At 30.3% G+C, this 16,221-nt stretch overlaps 1 protein-coding gene across 12 annotated transcripts; it reads left to right on the forward strand.

Annotated features, from left to right (window-relative positions):
• Nucleotides 1-251: 251 nt before the first annotated feature.
• Nucleotides 252-9,454, forward strand: LOC111303228 (VIN3-like protein 1). Of its 12 annotated transcripts, none has more exons than XR_016326718.1 (9): nucleotides 252-369; nucleotides 1,204-1,271; nucleotides 2,528-2,621; nucleotides 3,934-4,573; nucleotides 5,003-5,313; nucleotides 5,403-6,940; nucleotides 7,068-7,525; nucleotides 8,473-8,593; nucleotides 8,959-9,454. XR_016326718.1 is itself a non-coding variant. In XM_022899334.2 (6 exons), the coding sequence occupies exons 3-6, from the start codon at nucleotides 2,540-2,542 to the stop codon at nucleotides 6,578-6,580; spliced, it is 2,211 nt and encodes a 736-aa protein (XP_022755069.1). In that variant the 5' UTR covers nucleotides 252-369; nucleotides 1,204-1,271; nucleotides 2,528-2,539; the 3' UTR covers nucleotides 6,581-6,973. The 12 variants fall into 12 exon arrangements, 3 of the variants coding, with proteins under 3 accessions (XP_022755069.1, XP_022755070.1, XP_022755071.1); XR_002691735.2 differs by lacking the exon at nucleotides 8,959-9,454 and having other exon boundaries at nucleotides 5,403-6,644; nucleotides 6,729-6,940; nucleotides 8,473-8,763; XR_016326719.1 differs by lacking the exon at nucleotides 8,959-9,454 and having other exon boundaries at nucleotides 2,503-2,621; nucleotides 8,473-8,763.
• The last annotated feature ends 6,767 nt before the right edge of the window (nucleotides 9,455-16,221 follow it).

Genomic DNA, 16,221 nt, shown 5'->3' on the forward strand with positions numbered 1-16,221 from the left:
AAACCCTAAATTCATAAAATAATAATAAATAAATATAGCCTACGGATAAAACAATCAATCACGCGCTACCACAGCTGCTGTTATATCACGCATCAATCAGAAAATGAAACCGTGCTTCACGTACTTTTCCTGCACAACCAGAAACCAACAAATCTAACGCTCTTTGGGTTGCGCGTGAGTCTCTTCTGAACTTTTTAGCCTCAAAGCGTTGGCAACTCATACAAGCTTTCTCTCCTCTCTCTTCAAAATCCAACTAACAACGAAGAAACTTTCTCTCGTTTTTTTTTTTTTCTCTTTTGATTCAAAGCAATTTTTTTTTTTTGGGTTTTGGCTTCGCTAAAACCCTAGATTCCTCCCCATTATACGAAGGTATATATATTTCTTGTTAGATTTATTTTTATCTTTAAATTGTTTTATTTTCTGGAATTTTTTGTTTTTTTTATTTGCTCAGATCCGGCCTCGTTTAATTGTTGGCTCTGCTCTTCGTTTGTTGCTTGTGATTCTATCAAATTACGTTCCTTTTTTCGTATAGTTAACCGCTTTAAATTTACGCTCTTTTCTTTATTCTGCATTTGATTTTCCTTATTTTTGAATTATTATTCCGTTTTTTATTTGGTTTTTTTTCTCCTTTTAACTTATTCACTGTTAAATTTGCAGGCATTGTTGTTATTTTGCTTTCTAACTAAGCTTTTCTTTACGAAATTTATTTTTGTTTTATTTTTTATTTTTTCTTCCATGTGTTTCATGATGTAAAGCAATCAATTTTTTATTTTCCAGTTGTTGAATGGAGCTTCCAAATGTGGTGAAAAAGTTTAAATCTTTTTTGTTGGGTTTGGAAAGCTGGATTTTTTAAAAATGGATTCTGTTTTAACGAGAAAAAAATATAATTTTTGTTTTTGATGCAAAGATTTTAAGTGTCAATTTGCTATTTCTTGTTGTCTTTTTTTTCTGGGTTTGGTTGTGAGCTGCATTGCTGAGACAGGAAAAGGAAGAATAAATTTTAAATAAAAAATGAAATATTCTTCCACATGCAGATAGGAGGAAAGCTTTTATTAGTTTTTTGTTTTCTTTTTTGGTTTCATTGATGAGGAAGCAGGGATTCTGTTTTTTTTTTTTTTTTTTGGTCTTTTGGTATATACGGAATTAGTCTAGTATTGATAATTCATTGTTATGCTGAGAGTCAACACTGATTAATTTTGACAGGAGGAGAGCTAAGCTTTGCTGTTTTGACATTTAAATTATGGATTTAGAAGATAAATACCTTGCTAAAGGTATGATTTTCATATTTGCTTTGTGTTCTTTTCAATAACTGCCTTCTTTTATTTCTCTATCTGTTGCTTACACTTGTTCTTAGAAGAGATTGTTTGTTAAAGCAGAGTAATAAGATAGTTAAGTCACTCTAGATTTATGTTGTGATGTTTGCATTATTGTTTGAGGTATCAAAGACAGCTGATTTTGGGAAAAGATACTTTAAATAACTTGGATGGATTAGAAGGATGTATAACGGTGTTTACTGGATTTTAATTGATGGAGGCTGATGAAATGATTGTGTGCAATGAAAATCATTGACAATCATCTTCAATATATATGCAATCTCCCCCATTCTCCCTTACTTCCTTCCTCTTTTCCATTTTTATTACGAGATCATTGCAACAAATTCTGGCATGGGTGTGTGTTGCAGGGTGAGTAATGGCTATGATTAGCTCCGCTTAGTGCTTTAGTAGAATTAAGAGCTTATACAATAAATTACAGTAGTATTATGATCAGTTTTTAGATTATGCTGCTGAATCCCTTGTTTCTTCTGACATATTTTTCTGCATGATTTTTATGGTATTGTATGATAAATTTGCTGGTTTCTTCTGTACTGACAAAATTAATCTTGAATCTCAATCTAAGTGTGTGGGCAAATGCTTCTACATTCCCAGTAAGTTTTATGCTTTTGATGGAAAAATATTATGACTAATTTTAATGCCAAATCAGAATTTTAAATTGCCTTTAAAATAAGATGCACAAGTGACATGTGTGGATGAATCAAACCAACCATAGAAAAATTTGTGACTGCCAGAGTAAGAAGGGAGATCTGGCTATAGGCTTCCCTATATTTAGGGTCTTGCCAGCTTGAGTTGGAGGATTTTCTTCCCAATAATTCCATGAAAATTAAACCACTTACCTCTCTTTTTTATTTAGTTTAAAGTTTGATGGTATGCATATTTACAAGGAAGTTAATGTCACTGGTCTTTACAAGTAATCTGCTTACAGCTTTCTCTATGATTCTGATTTTGGTAGAATTATAAAACCATTGTGAATTGTATGTATTGTTCGCCAATCTGGTTATTAATCTGACTCTGTCGATAATTGAATCTTGTTCGAACCGTTGACTGATCTTTACATGACCTGATCCAGTCCAATAAAAACCCTGTCCAAATAGATATTTTTCTTTATGCAGCATATAAATATAAGGGATTCTTTTGGAACCCTAACTGTATGGATAACTTAACTCAGGCTGCTTTGTGAACCTCTCCTGCAGCCTGCTTCATGGATGCTCTTCCAGTGTGAAATTCTTACAATTTGTTTTCTTTTTCTCATTCTTTCAATTATAAAGAAGGATTGGTGTCTATCAGGTATCTCTTGGCCATTTTTCTTCGGAATGAAAATTTTGTATCCTTTTTTTTCTTTAATTCATAATAGAATTAGCTTTTATTGCAATTTTTTTTTTTGGTTGTAACAGACCTGTGCATGTTGCTGTCAATTTTTTTTCTTTCATTTTTAAGAAACGGGATATCTTTTATTTATCTGATGGTTTTTCTTTAAAAAAAAAAGATGCTTTTTCTCTTTTGAAAGATTTTATTTTACTCATATACCAATCTAAATTTCTAGTAAATACTAGGAACATCTGGTTCACTTGGATGCTATCCTATATTCCTATTTAAAGTTGCTTGCTATTTCTGTATTTTTATTTCTTTTGTTGCTTAACAAAATGATGTGATCTTCTAGATTTGATAGGGTCTAGATGCATGCAGATAGCTGTACTCTGGGTCTTGCATATTTGAATTTGGATAATTCGTTTGAGAAATCTTTTGAAAAAATGAACCAGATAGGATTTTTTTTTCCCCATCTTTCTTTCTCCCTTAATTTTTGGGTGGAAATTGGATGCATTGCAACTTGTCATGGATTAATAAATTTATATGCTAATCCTTGCTGAAAATTGTAGTGAATAACACTTGACCGTTCAGCAGCCTAATGTGGATTGATTCCATTTTCATTATTGTTCCTCTTATTTCTAGTCATTTTAGACATCAGATTATCAGTATTCCCGAAACTGTTTAGACTTTAGATACAAATTCCTTATACGTGCATCATCTGTCTTGTTCTGCTGGTAATGATGTTAATATGTTATTTTTTTTCAATATTGGTGCTGTTAGACTTATTGAAATCTTGCAATTAATTTTCCTTTTCATCTAGATACTTTCCCTTTGAGAACCTATTGGCAGTTTTCAATAGCGAATTTAGATAATGAGTGTAGATGCCAACTTTAATCATTACTCTTGCTGATAATGCAAAAGTCTTTAGAAAGGTACGAGTTGTGACAGTTACAGACATCATAGGCCTGAGAACAGGGCCAAAAAGTGTATACCCAAAATGAAAGCCATCCATCTTAGACAACTTACCATTGAAAAAAGGGTTCATGAATGGGGGTTCACTGGGAAGAAGAAAAAATGTTATGTTTCATGCTCTTGGCACAGAATGCTGAAGCTCAGCTTCTTTCATGACTTAATTTATCTTCAGTATGAGTACATTGTTCCCCTGAAAACTGTCTTTGAAAATTTCAAGGCGGGGACATCTTTTTTCCTCATTCTGAAATTTTGGTTTTATTTCTTAGTATGTTTTTTCCACCCTACCAGAGACTTTCTCATGTTTCTTTTCTCTGTGCAGTTTCTGGCTTACAAAGTCTTTCTTCCAGTGTGCAAAGCACCCCAGAGAAAAATGGACATTCAGATGATGCTTCGGGAAGTCCGGAACTCCTACAGGAGTTCCTGAAATCCGGTCCAAGAAAGGAGCTTCTGCGAACCTGTTTTGATAAAGACAAGAAGAATTCAGCTTCTTCAAAGAGCAAAATGATTGAAGCTTTAAAGTTGGGTAACAAGACAATTAAGAAGTCAGAGTCAAGAAAGGCCTCATCCACTGCCAACAGTCAGCCTTCCTGTAGGAAGCAAAACAGAAAGGGGGAGAACCCGATGAGGGTGCTTCCAACTTCTGAGCAGCCTTCAGATCATGGATTTTCCAACTCATGGATATGTAAAAATTCTGCCTGCAGAGCTGTTCTGTCCATAGATGACACATTTTGCAAGAGATGCTCATGTTGTATCTGTCACTTATTTGATGACAACAAGGACCCTAGTCTTTGGTTGGTATGCACCTCTGAATATAGTGAGGGGGACTATTGTGGGTTGTCATGCCATATCGAGTGTGCACTTCAATGTGAGAAGGTGGGGGTTGTTGATCTTGGCCAATTGATGCAACTAGATGGTAGTTATTGTTGTGCTTCTTGCGGTAAAGTTTCAGGTATACTTGGGTAAGTAATTGGCTTGCAGCTCATTCCTTGTTCAGCTTGCTGAATTCTGCTCTCTCCCTAACCTTACAAACTGCTTTTATTTCCATAGAAGTTGTTACAAGTCATGTTTCAAGTTCAGTCTGGTTGACATTTTAATTTGTCCAGCGAAATTAATGTGGTTTATTTTTCTTCTGGATGTCCGTGTTTGTCATTGTGTCAAATTTTGGGTAGGAGGCTGGGGAAATCCTTTTTCTTGTTTTTGTTAGCATAAAAGAGACATTACAGTCTACATATTTATTGCTGCTTGTAACAAATTTGATGTTGGAAATGATCTCAATGTGATGAATCAGGTTTTAGAGAATATGGTAACTACTGGTTATTCTATCTTTCTTGTATAGTCTTTTTGGCTTTGGGCTGACAGGGTTGATGTGATTTGCTTGCTCCTGGCAGATGTTGGAAGAAGCAGCTAAGTATTGCTAAGGATGCTCGCCGCCTGGATGTACTTTGTTATAGGATATACTTGAGTTATAGGCTCCTAGATAATACTTCTTGCTTTAAAGAACTGCATGAGTTTGTGAAAAATGCGAAGGCCAAACTAGAAACAGAAGTAGGCCCTGTGAATGGGGTTTCTGCCAAAATGGCTCGGGGAATTGTCAGCAGGCTTTCTATTGCTAGTGATATACAGAAACTCTGCTCTCTTGCAATTGAAAAAGCAGATGAATGGCTAGTGACCATGTCTAATACCAACCCAAAGTGCCAAGGTGAGAACCCAAAATGGCTTCTTTTATTTCTTGTTGGTTATTTTCAATTTGGTTATGTAAGAAACTCTTTCTTTTTCCTTTTTGGGCAGATTCACGTCCTGCTGCTTGCAGGTTTCTATTTGAAGAAGTGACATCGTCATCTGTTGTAATTATTCTAATTGAACTGTCTACCGCATCATCTGATGATATTAAGGGCTACAAGCTCTGGTATCTCAAGAGTAGAGACGAGACACATACCAAAGAACCTATCTGTGTCTTTCCAAGAACTCAGAGAAGGATTTTGATATCTGATCTGCAGCCCTGTACTGAGTACACCTTTCGTATTGTTTCTTATACTGAAGCTGGTGACTTGGGCCATTCTGAGGCTAAATGTTTCACCAAGAGTGTAGAGATAATCCGCAAGAATCCTAATTCGGCGGTTGCCATGAATAGGAAGAAAGAGAATACCCTTATTGAAGGAAGTTCTATAGGTTCAAAGGAGCTCACAGCAGTTGGTTCTTCTGGATTTAAGGTTCGAGACCTTGGAAAGTTCTTGCGTCTTGCTTGGGCTCAAAAACAAGGCTGCTTTGAAGAGTTCTGCAGTGTTGATATAGAAAAATGCTGTGGAGCAAGCAAAATTATTAAGCCTGAAGTGCGAGAAGAGGATCATACGCCGTCTGTTTCACGTGGGCTGGACTTAAATGTTGTCTCGGTGCCTGATCTAAATGAAGAACTGATTCCATTTGAGTCCTCAAGGGATGAAGACAATGGTTGCACTTTGGAACAGGCAGTGGAGGCAGATGATGATGCTGCTTCGCATGAAATAGAGAAGAATGGATTTGCAAGATCACATGGTAGTGGTGATTCACAGACCTGGACTAATGGGCCAATAGGGGAAGTGCCTGCTGTTGATTCCCATACGGAATTGTGCAGGAAAAGAGCAGCAAACTCAAATGAAGAGACATATGACTGTGATAGCACTCTTATAAATGGGTCACCATTTCGAATCTCAAATGATTCAGGTTCCCTGGATGAGAATTTCGAGTCCTGTGTCAAGATAATTAGATTGCTAGAATGTGAGGGTCATATTAAGCAGGAATTCAGATTGAAATTACTAACATGGTTTAGCTTGAGGTCAACTGAGCAGGAACGTAGGGTGGTCAACACATTCATTCAAACCCTGATTGATGATCCTAGTAGCTTGGCAGGGCAGTTGGTTGACTCATTTTCAGATATCATATCTAGCAAGAGGGCACGAAATGGATTCTGTAGCAAGCTCTGGCACTAAATTAGTGCAGGGCATTCTAAACTACAGGATTGCAATTTGCTTCATGATTATTCTTTTTCTTGCGGTACGCTTACCCCTGATTGTTTCACCAACTTTGTAAGGGCATTTTTTCCTAATCACTTTCTAAAGGTGATTATTTGTATTGCAGACTAGATTTTCCAGCTAAAATATTTGGGTAGCTGATTGCTGGCACAATTCTCATTTTAGTTAAAGGGGGCCTTGGACGTGAGATTTCATCTTTGTAGGAGGCATTTTTCATTTCCTAAAACATCCTAGTTACATTTGAAGCAGTAGACTTTTAATCATGGAGAAAATATATGTATGGATGCTTTTTATTAGTCTTCTTTAATTCAAAGAAGGGTATATGAATTAATCGCGAATTATATTCGGTTACATCTTTTTTCTTCTATTTTCTTCTTTAACCCTTTAACAAGAGGTTAGAATTTTGCATCTTACTCTTCCTTGGTGATTTGGTGTTCTGTAACAGGCACAATGTCGTTGATATTAATCTGTTGACAAATTATGTGCTACTTCATTGAAGAATTGTATTCGAGAAAATGGTCACTCTGCACATTTTGGCAGCGCTGATTTTCTTTCTGGTACACTGCCATTAACGGTCTGATGGAGACAAACATGCCCTTTTTGTCTTTTGTATGCAGGCAGCAGAAGGCCTCAAGCATTTCGAATTACACTTTATTATGGAATCCGAAAGCATTTCGGAATTTTTAAACATCTGCTTTATATTGGCAACAACTAATGAAACTACTTTCAGTCCTTACTTGAAACCCTGTTCCTTAATCGTAAAATTGATTTCATTTGAGAAATGATTTCAACCATCAACTTCCAACTGCTTCTTTCAGCCTCAAAAACTGGAGAGTTCGATATGGGTATCACCAAATCGGTCCATTTTTAGCTGTTTTGCACCAAAAGCTGCCTCTTTCGAAGGTAATACTTCATATCTTATCTAACAGTAAAACCCAGGAAAACAGAAACTTTCTCTTGCTGCTTTATTATAAAAAAAGCCAACATGTCAAGTGCTTCTCTTTCCAATCAAGAGAGATTTTTTAACGTGAAAGCCTTGGCAGAAAGCATGATTATCTCTTTGCTTTTTCCAAATATATAGAAAATAGAATGGCTTTAAAATAGATGATATTGCTGTTGTGCTCAATAATGTATAGAAAAGAAGTATTATTTTATTTGTGTTTATATGCTTTATGGATATTTTTACTATTCGTTTTCTTAAAACCACCTGAAAAATCTTATCAGAAGTTTTTTTGGCTATGAAATCTGCAAATTTTCACTCCTTTTGTGTTGCAAAGTTAGAATACAACCCATTTTCTTATAAATGCTTGAATATCTCCATGCAGCGCGTGCTTTTGTTCTCTGAATCAAAGTGAAATAATTCAAAATTGTCCAACAAATTATTTGCTACAATAGGATTTTGACTCATTACTGTGCTTCTTACGTCTAAGAACAAAAAACCTGTAAACAAATTGGAGTGTAGGACCAGAACAAAAGACACTCAAAGTCCACAGTCAAATTCATATACTTGTAGCCTTTACAATGTCAAATAAATTAATCTAAGATGGTAGAAGCGATCAAAGTCATTTGTTACACCATTGGACCAAAGATTAGGAGCTAAGAAAGTAATCCTTGCTAGCAATCTAATGCTATTCTATAGACCATTTGACTATTGATTGAAGCATACAAATTGTAACTTTTTTAAAAGAAAAAATGGTCTTGATCATTCCACCTGCGTCGTGGGACTCAAATGTTTCCACAGGCTACAAGTCCTTGTGCTTTGCCTTCTTTCCTATATTTTTTCTTTTAAAATTTAGTTTCATCGTTTTTTTTTCCTTCTCTTTAGTCTTCTTTTTCTTGGTTTAAAACAGGATGATTGGACTGGGCAGCAGAGCTGCGGTCTGTTGACATTCCAGAAGATATTGAACCTGAAGAATTTCGGCCTATGGGTAACGATGCTGTGTGAATAACGTGGCCAGATGGATTAACCAGGTGACTTGACTTATTCAATGTTTCTTTTGCAACGGATGACTATGATTTTTGCTAGGATTCTACGGATTAATTGATGCTATTGTTATGGATCGATATTTAAATTTTGATTCATGTAATTTTAAGATCTTAATATTCATTTATTTGATATTTCAAATCAGTTTATCTGTCACGATTCACACTCTTATGAAGTATTATCCGTTTTGATCTCTTTAACCTTATGATTTTATCTTACAAAAAGTAAAGATGGTGTGAACCTTTTTATATCCAAGTGTTCCTTTTATTATGTTCGATGTGAGATTCAGAACTCTTTCTTAAGTCTTTGACATTCTCTCCCACCTAATCTCATGACGTCCTCGTCACGGAAGCTGACCATCCTGCTTACTTTCTTCGAGGCACTTGGTCGGGTCGAGACTTAAACTCCAACTCATGCAGTGTCCTGGATCAATCTACTTGCCACGGTTCACAAAACCCTCTTATTATATTCGATGTGAGATTCAGGACTCTTCATTAGATCTTGACATTCTCCCCACCCAATCTCGTGATGTCTTCGTCATAGAGGTTGATCATCCTACTTATCTCTTTCGAGGCGCTTGACATAAATCAAACGGTTTAGAGCTGACTCTGATATCATTTGTCATGAGTCGAGACTTAAGCTCCAACTCATGCGACTTTAAGACCTGGACATCTACTCATCCGGCGTCCTGGATCAATCTAACTACTACGGTTTACACTCTTATGAGGTATTGTCTGTTCTGACTCCTTTGGTCGCATAATTTTATCTTACAAAAATCACTTCTCAAGAAAGAGATGATGTGAATATTTTTATATTTCAATAATTTTTTTATTATGTTCGATGTAAAATCCAAGACTCTTTCTTGAGTCTATGACATTATTACCAGTCAAGAAATTACCAACCTGCTAACCTAATCAATGCCAACAATAAGATAACTAACAACTCAATATCAATGGGGATCCAGTAAATTTGATTTTCAATTGAAACGTCATCACAATATAATTAGTAGTAAACCCGACAATCGAGTGGCCTGAATGAAACTACGCTTCCATGCTTTTGGCTTAACTTTCAGGATTATCAATTCCTAATAAAACAGATTGGCTGGTAACCTAGCAGTTTAAATGTTGAATAAGGAAGATGATAAGTAAAGATGTAAATAATACATTAATACTCGTAAATTATTCGGATTTAATTCGAATAAAATTTGAATTAGATTCAATTATTATTGAATTGAGTTTAAACTCGAGTAACTTAACTTATCGATTGAGTCGAGTTCGAATATTTTTATATTCAGTTAAGTAGTTTGAGAGTTTAATCAAATTTTTATATTTTAATATATTTTAATTAATAAAATATCTCGAACTTAAATTCGAACACAAATAATCAAATTTTTATTGAATATAAAATTTAATTTTTATTTTTACATATTAATCGAACGAACTTGAATAATTCGATTTTTATCTCAAGTTAGATTTAAGTTAAAAAAATAAAATTTGATCGAATTTGAATTAAGTTTTGAATTTTACATTTTAAATTAAATTTAAATTCAAATTAATACTTTAAATTTAAATTAATATTATATTAACTCAAATTCGATAAATTACAGTTTTAGCGATAGGTGACGGTGGTTAACAACGGTTAAACTCGTTATTAATGCTTGTCTGGAGCATTTTCAGTTTAAGAATGGTTCGCATTGACATTTAGAAATCATCTTTTCCCCTTTCATATTGTGATCAATAAATTCTGCAGATTTGTGAAAGCGTACCGTCTGGCATGCACCCAGCCACCCAGGAAAATCACATGGAACAGTGCAGTGACGGTCCAAAATTTATTTTTTTTTGGTGGGTCTAATTATAATATATAAGAAAAGATTAAATATAAAAGTTGTCTCAGAATTATATAATTTTAGTATCTAAAATAATAAAATTGTCAATTTTATCATTTATTTTGGTATTTATTTTGATACCTAAAATTAATACTGTTAGTTAATTTATTGATGTAACGTAAACATTTAAGAAGATATTAATAGGTGTCAAAATAGTTCAATTAATATTATATTATCAATATCATGTCAAAATTAAAAGAAAATTTCAAAAAAAATAAAAAAAAGATCTAAAATTTTTTTAAAAAATTATGAAAACTTAAAAACTTTTAAAAAATCTCAAAATTTAAAAAAAATTTTTAAATTTTCAAAATAATTTCAAAAAATTAAAAAACAAAGATTTTAATAAAAATAAATTTTTCTTAAAATAAAAAATTCATAAAAACGTAAAAATATTTAAAATAAACAATCTTAAAAATTTTTTTAAAATAGAAATTTTATAAAAATTCTGAAAATATTTAGTTTTTTTAAACTTACAATTTTAATTTTTTTATATATTTTTTGAATTTTTTATTTTTTATTTTAAAATTTTAGAATGTTTCATATTTTTACATTATTTAATTTTTCTAAAATTTAAAAAAAAATTAGAATTTTTAAGAATTTCATTTTTTTAATTTTTATATATTTTTTAAAAGTTTAAAAATTTTAAAAAAAATTTAGTTTTTTTTTAATTTTCAGTTTTTTAGTTTTTGTGACTCTTTTTAATTTTAATAAATTTTAGGTTTATTAAAATTTTCATTTTTTAATTTTTTGAATTTTTTACTAAAATTTTTAGAATTTTTAAAAAAATTTCATATTTTTTAATTTTTTTATAAGTTCTAAAAATTTTTTAGAAAATTTCAAAATTTTTTAGAATTTATCAAATTATAATTTTTAAGATATTTAACAAAAAATTATAATTTTTAAATTAAAAAAATTAATGCTAACATGACATTAATGATATGACATTGACTATATTTTTTAACACATGTCAACTTCTTATTAAATATTTATATCATGTTAATATTTCAAATTAACAACGTTAGTTTTAGATATCAATATAAAAATGAAATAAAAGTTAAAATATCAAACTGATAGAAAAATATATAATTCAGAGTTCATTTTTATATTTAACTCATAAAAAATTATTAATAAATTTATCAATTTTATAGATGAAAAAAAAATCTAAAAAAAATCTTTGGAATTATCCAAAAAAAAATTTTCTTTCAAATTTTTTGCTTTCCAATATTTAGACATGTCCAAAGCATTTCACCTACTAATTAACTTAATTAATTTATGTAATAATAAATATCTAATAAATTTAAATTTTAAAATTATGATATATTTTATAAAAACGAAAAACAAAAAAAAGCTAGGTGATGGCTTCAAACACAATCAACTCAATTGTAAAAACTAGAGCTAAAGCTTGAATGCGATCATAGGCATATGTACGTGTCACGTGGCCATTACCTTCTTCCCTCAAAATCAGCTAGAGCTTGAATGCGATTATAAGCATATTTATGTATCACGTGGATATTACTCTCTCCTCTCAAAATTAGCTTATCAAAGTGTGCAACGCTAATGTTTTTATATCAGTGAGTCTCTTTTTATGTCTAATGTAAGATAGGAATATCTTGCTTACTCTCCCTTAAAGCATTTTGTGTGACATTTTCTCTCACTTAATCTCATGACACTTTTGTCATGAAAGTTGGTCACTTTATCTATCCCATTTGAGATACTTGATATGGGTCGAATGGTTCAAAGTTTACTCTAATATTATTTATTACGTGATGATTACCTTTTTTCATCAAAATTAACTTATCAGAATGTGTGGCGCCAAATTTTTTATACTTAAATGACCTCCATTTTATATCGAATGTGAAATTGAAGTACTTTACTTACTTTTCTTAAAGTGCTTAACATGACATATGCACTAGACAAAAAATTCTTAACGTCCAATTTTTCTTTTCACATTTCCCTTTACTGATATTTGTTGATTTAAGTGATAAAAAAATTAATTTTTAAAATAAAATTTTGATTTTAAAATTTATGAATAAAAAAATAAAAATAAAATAAATTATCTTTTTATAAATTTTGATCTAATTTAATTTTAAATTAATGATATTTAAAATAATTTTTGAATACAGAAAAATCTCATAAAAAAATTTATTTATCTATGGGAGCTTCGGTTGACAGCTGCCACTGTGTAGAATTCAAAGACAGCACAACACAAAATTTTCTTTCACATATTGAGAGGAACCATCGGTAGAATTAGCAGTTGACAACATAAATGTGAAATAAAGGAAAAAAAAAAAGAGAAACGAAGGTCTATAACAGGAATAGTCAACAGATTAAATATTCGAATGAGAAACTGTCAGAAGAAAAAAAACAAGTAACAATAAATGAGAGTCTGTTGGTTCTTATCAGAGCATTAACAACGTTAGGAGCCGTCCTTTTAATGAGCTATACTGTTTAGGGATTCTTATTCTTAAAGGCGTTAGAATTGCGATGCCTCAACCGTTGTTCTTCCAGACCTATTTATTGCCCTGTTGTTGGTCCTTCGTTCTAAAGCGACAATTTAAATATTTATATTGTATAAAACATTAAAATTTATATATTTATATTATATTTTATATAAAATTTATGTATTATAATTTATATTAATATAAAAATATATAATATTTTTTTATTTTATTAAAGTTATATATAATTATTATTATAATTTATATTATATTATTTTTATATGTTATTTTTATATTATATTATATTTTAAGTTATAAGGTTTACTCCCCTCCCCTGCCCTCCTCTTTACCTTTAAAATTTTGTCTTTTTCCGTAGTCAGTGCTTTTGCTTTAATGAGATCCATTGAATCTTTTGGCATTTTCCAATTGGAATTGTTTTGCTACATCGAAGCTCCAGGGCTTTGTTTATACTATATTTGGATTAAGAAGAGAAGAAAGAAAGGAAAGAAAAATGAAGTAATAGAGATAGAAAAAAAAATTATTTGGATAAATTTTTAATCTAAAAAAATGAAAATTCAATAATTTTTTTTTGTATTTTGTATTTTTTATTAACTCAATTTTTAAAAAATTAAGAAAAAAGGTTAAAATTTTTTTATTTTTATAAAAAAATTATTATAATATTAAATTTGATTATATAATTGATATATTTTATAAATATTTTATATAATATCATAATTTATAAATATTTTGTATGACACTTCCGGTTGCCATAATGGACTGCATGCACCATGCGAGTTTGGAGCCAAAAACGTGGCATTAAGTCATCCATTGTGCTGCTTTTGCGGGGTTTGAATTGCAATATGAATGGGCTGACGATTTTACTTCATTTCTAGAAAAAAAAAAAAAACATCTTCACAACAATCAATGTCCATAACTTCACAAAAGTTTCTAGAAAGATTCTATGCATATGGATAACACTTACAAAAGTGTTTTTAGATCAAATTTATAAATTTTTTTTAAAAAAATATTTCATAAAAATTTTATTATTATATTTTTGTATTTTTTTATTATTAATAAATTTGATATATTTTGAAAAATAATTTATTATAAAATATTACTTTGATTCCCTTAAAATTAATCTCAAAATTAAAGGTCAAGATTCGTTACTAGCTAAAAATAACAAAGTCTTCTCCCAAAAGGTTGTATGCATAAATGCATATAATTTTTTTGTTCTAGTATTTTGTTTTGACTCCTTAGCTGAAAAATAACAAAGTCTAAAAAAGGGAAAGGCAACACATGCCTAAAAATACGACTGACAAACAATAGATCTTCTCCCAAAAGTATTATCCAACGCCACAAGCACGTTGAAAAAAAAAAAAAAAAGAAGGCATTGCGTAGCACATGGCAGTGTTGCGGAAGAAATAAGTCATACGACCAAAATAAAGGATGAGCAACCCTGTAATAACATTACCTTGTCGGAAAGGATCCTGCAAGGGACCCATCGATCATGCTTGTGGTGTGGGGTTGCCCAGCACGTTTATTTTGCTGTCGCTGACTTGCTGTCATAGCCTAGTGAAACTATTAACAAAATTACAATATACAAGAACTGATTTCTTTTCAAACCTTTATCTTATTTCTCGTGTTTAAAGGCTTTTAGTACAAATTAAATTTGGAGAAAAATAGATTGAGACAAAATTTAAATAAAGTTTTTTTGGGTAAAATTTATAAAATTTATTTATTAAAATGATTCAATAAAACATTAATAAAAAATTTAAATCGATAAATTGATAAAATTAAATATAAAAATCAATGATATATAAAAAATATTTAAAATATCATTTGTATTTTAAATTTGATTATTAGTTATATATTTAACTTGAAAATTTATTTCAAAATTTTTAACAAAAATATTTATAAAAAAAATATAAAAAATATTTAAATTTTTTTAACAAAAATTTTAATTTATCATTTTAATTTTTTATTTTAATTTTTATTTAATAGTTTTTAATAAAAAAATTCAACAAACATAATTTATAAAACATCATCTAAATCTTTTTCAATAAATTATTTTAACTTATCCAATGTTAAAATTTATTTTTTAGATACTTTCAAGACACATAACTTATTGTCAAAATTTTAAAAATTTTATTAATTGAACCAACTTAATAATAGGAGTTTAAAATAATCGCTTCACTAAAAAAAATATTTATATATATAATTTCTATTTTTTTTGTAGTATCAAATATTTTGATTTATACTAAATTATCGCTTCACTAAAAAAAAAATTTATATATTAATTTATATTTTTTAGTACTATCAAATATATTGATTTATACTTTAGTTTCTAATGACATGATACTATATAATAAAATTCGGTTTTTTTTTTTAAATTTAATTGAAAAAATGTTGAAAACCTTGGTTTCTCCGAATTAATTACGAAGGAAAAGACTTTTTTTGTCAACAAATTTCAGGAACAAATCACGGGTAACTTTTTTGAATAGGAAAAAAAAAAAAAAAACGTCAAGTAGACCGATGGTTACTTGGTCTAAATCATTGTATGTGGGAAACGAATCTCTCGAAATTGCATGCTTTTTCATGCCACCATGCGCATGCATGTTTGTATCATTATGATACATGTTTTACGTCAAAGTGATAAGGAAAAAGTTTTCACCAAAAATTTTTTTTTTATATAATATGAATAGAGACATCTTTAAATTTTGTTTGTGTTTGATTTTTTTTTTTTTATAATTTTAAAGATGCACTCCTTATATTTATCAAATGCATTTAGTGTTTATTCTCGAAATATTTTTATAAGTATGAGATCTTGATCGATCAAAGAATGAATTTTGTTTTTTACCAATTAGATTAATTCTTATGAAACTCAATTTTAAATTTGCAAGATAGTAACATAGTTTGATTCATTAAAACCTAAATGTTATATGGACAAAAGGCTAGAGCTGCACATGTATGCACGCACACACGCATGTAGTAACACATAGAAAGAAAGATTAGACTCTAGGCCAATTATCTTGTTTGTATGATTATTTGACCAAAGTCTACCCTTTTACCTAAGCTGATTTGAAGGATAGATAAGCTAGCAGAATGTCCAAGAATCCAATTTTTTTTCTTTCTAAATCTTTGAATTTTTACATTTTTTTTTAAACTATGAGTAGGCTAGCATATCCTTTTCCTTAACATTAAAAGTAAAAAATATGAAGTATCAAAGTCATTCAATTTGATATAGGAGGAGACATGTGCTTTTGATAATCAAACTACTCTTGTTTGACGATTT

This window comes from Durio zibethinus, chromosome 13 (genome assembly GCF_047325235.1).
Source record: "Durio zibethinus cultivar Kanyao isolate XHJ-2024 chromosome 13, ASM4732523v1, whole genome shotgun sequence".
In the NCBI taxonomy this organism is placed as follows: domain Eukaryota; kingdom Viridiplantae; phylum Streptophyta; class Magnoliopsida; order Malvales; family Malvaceae; genus Durio; species Durio zibethinus.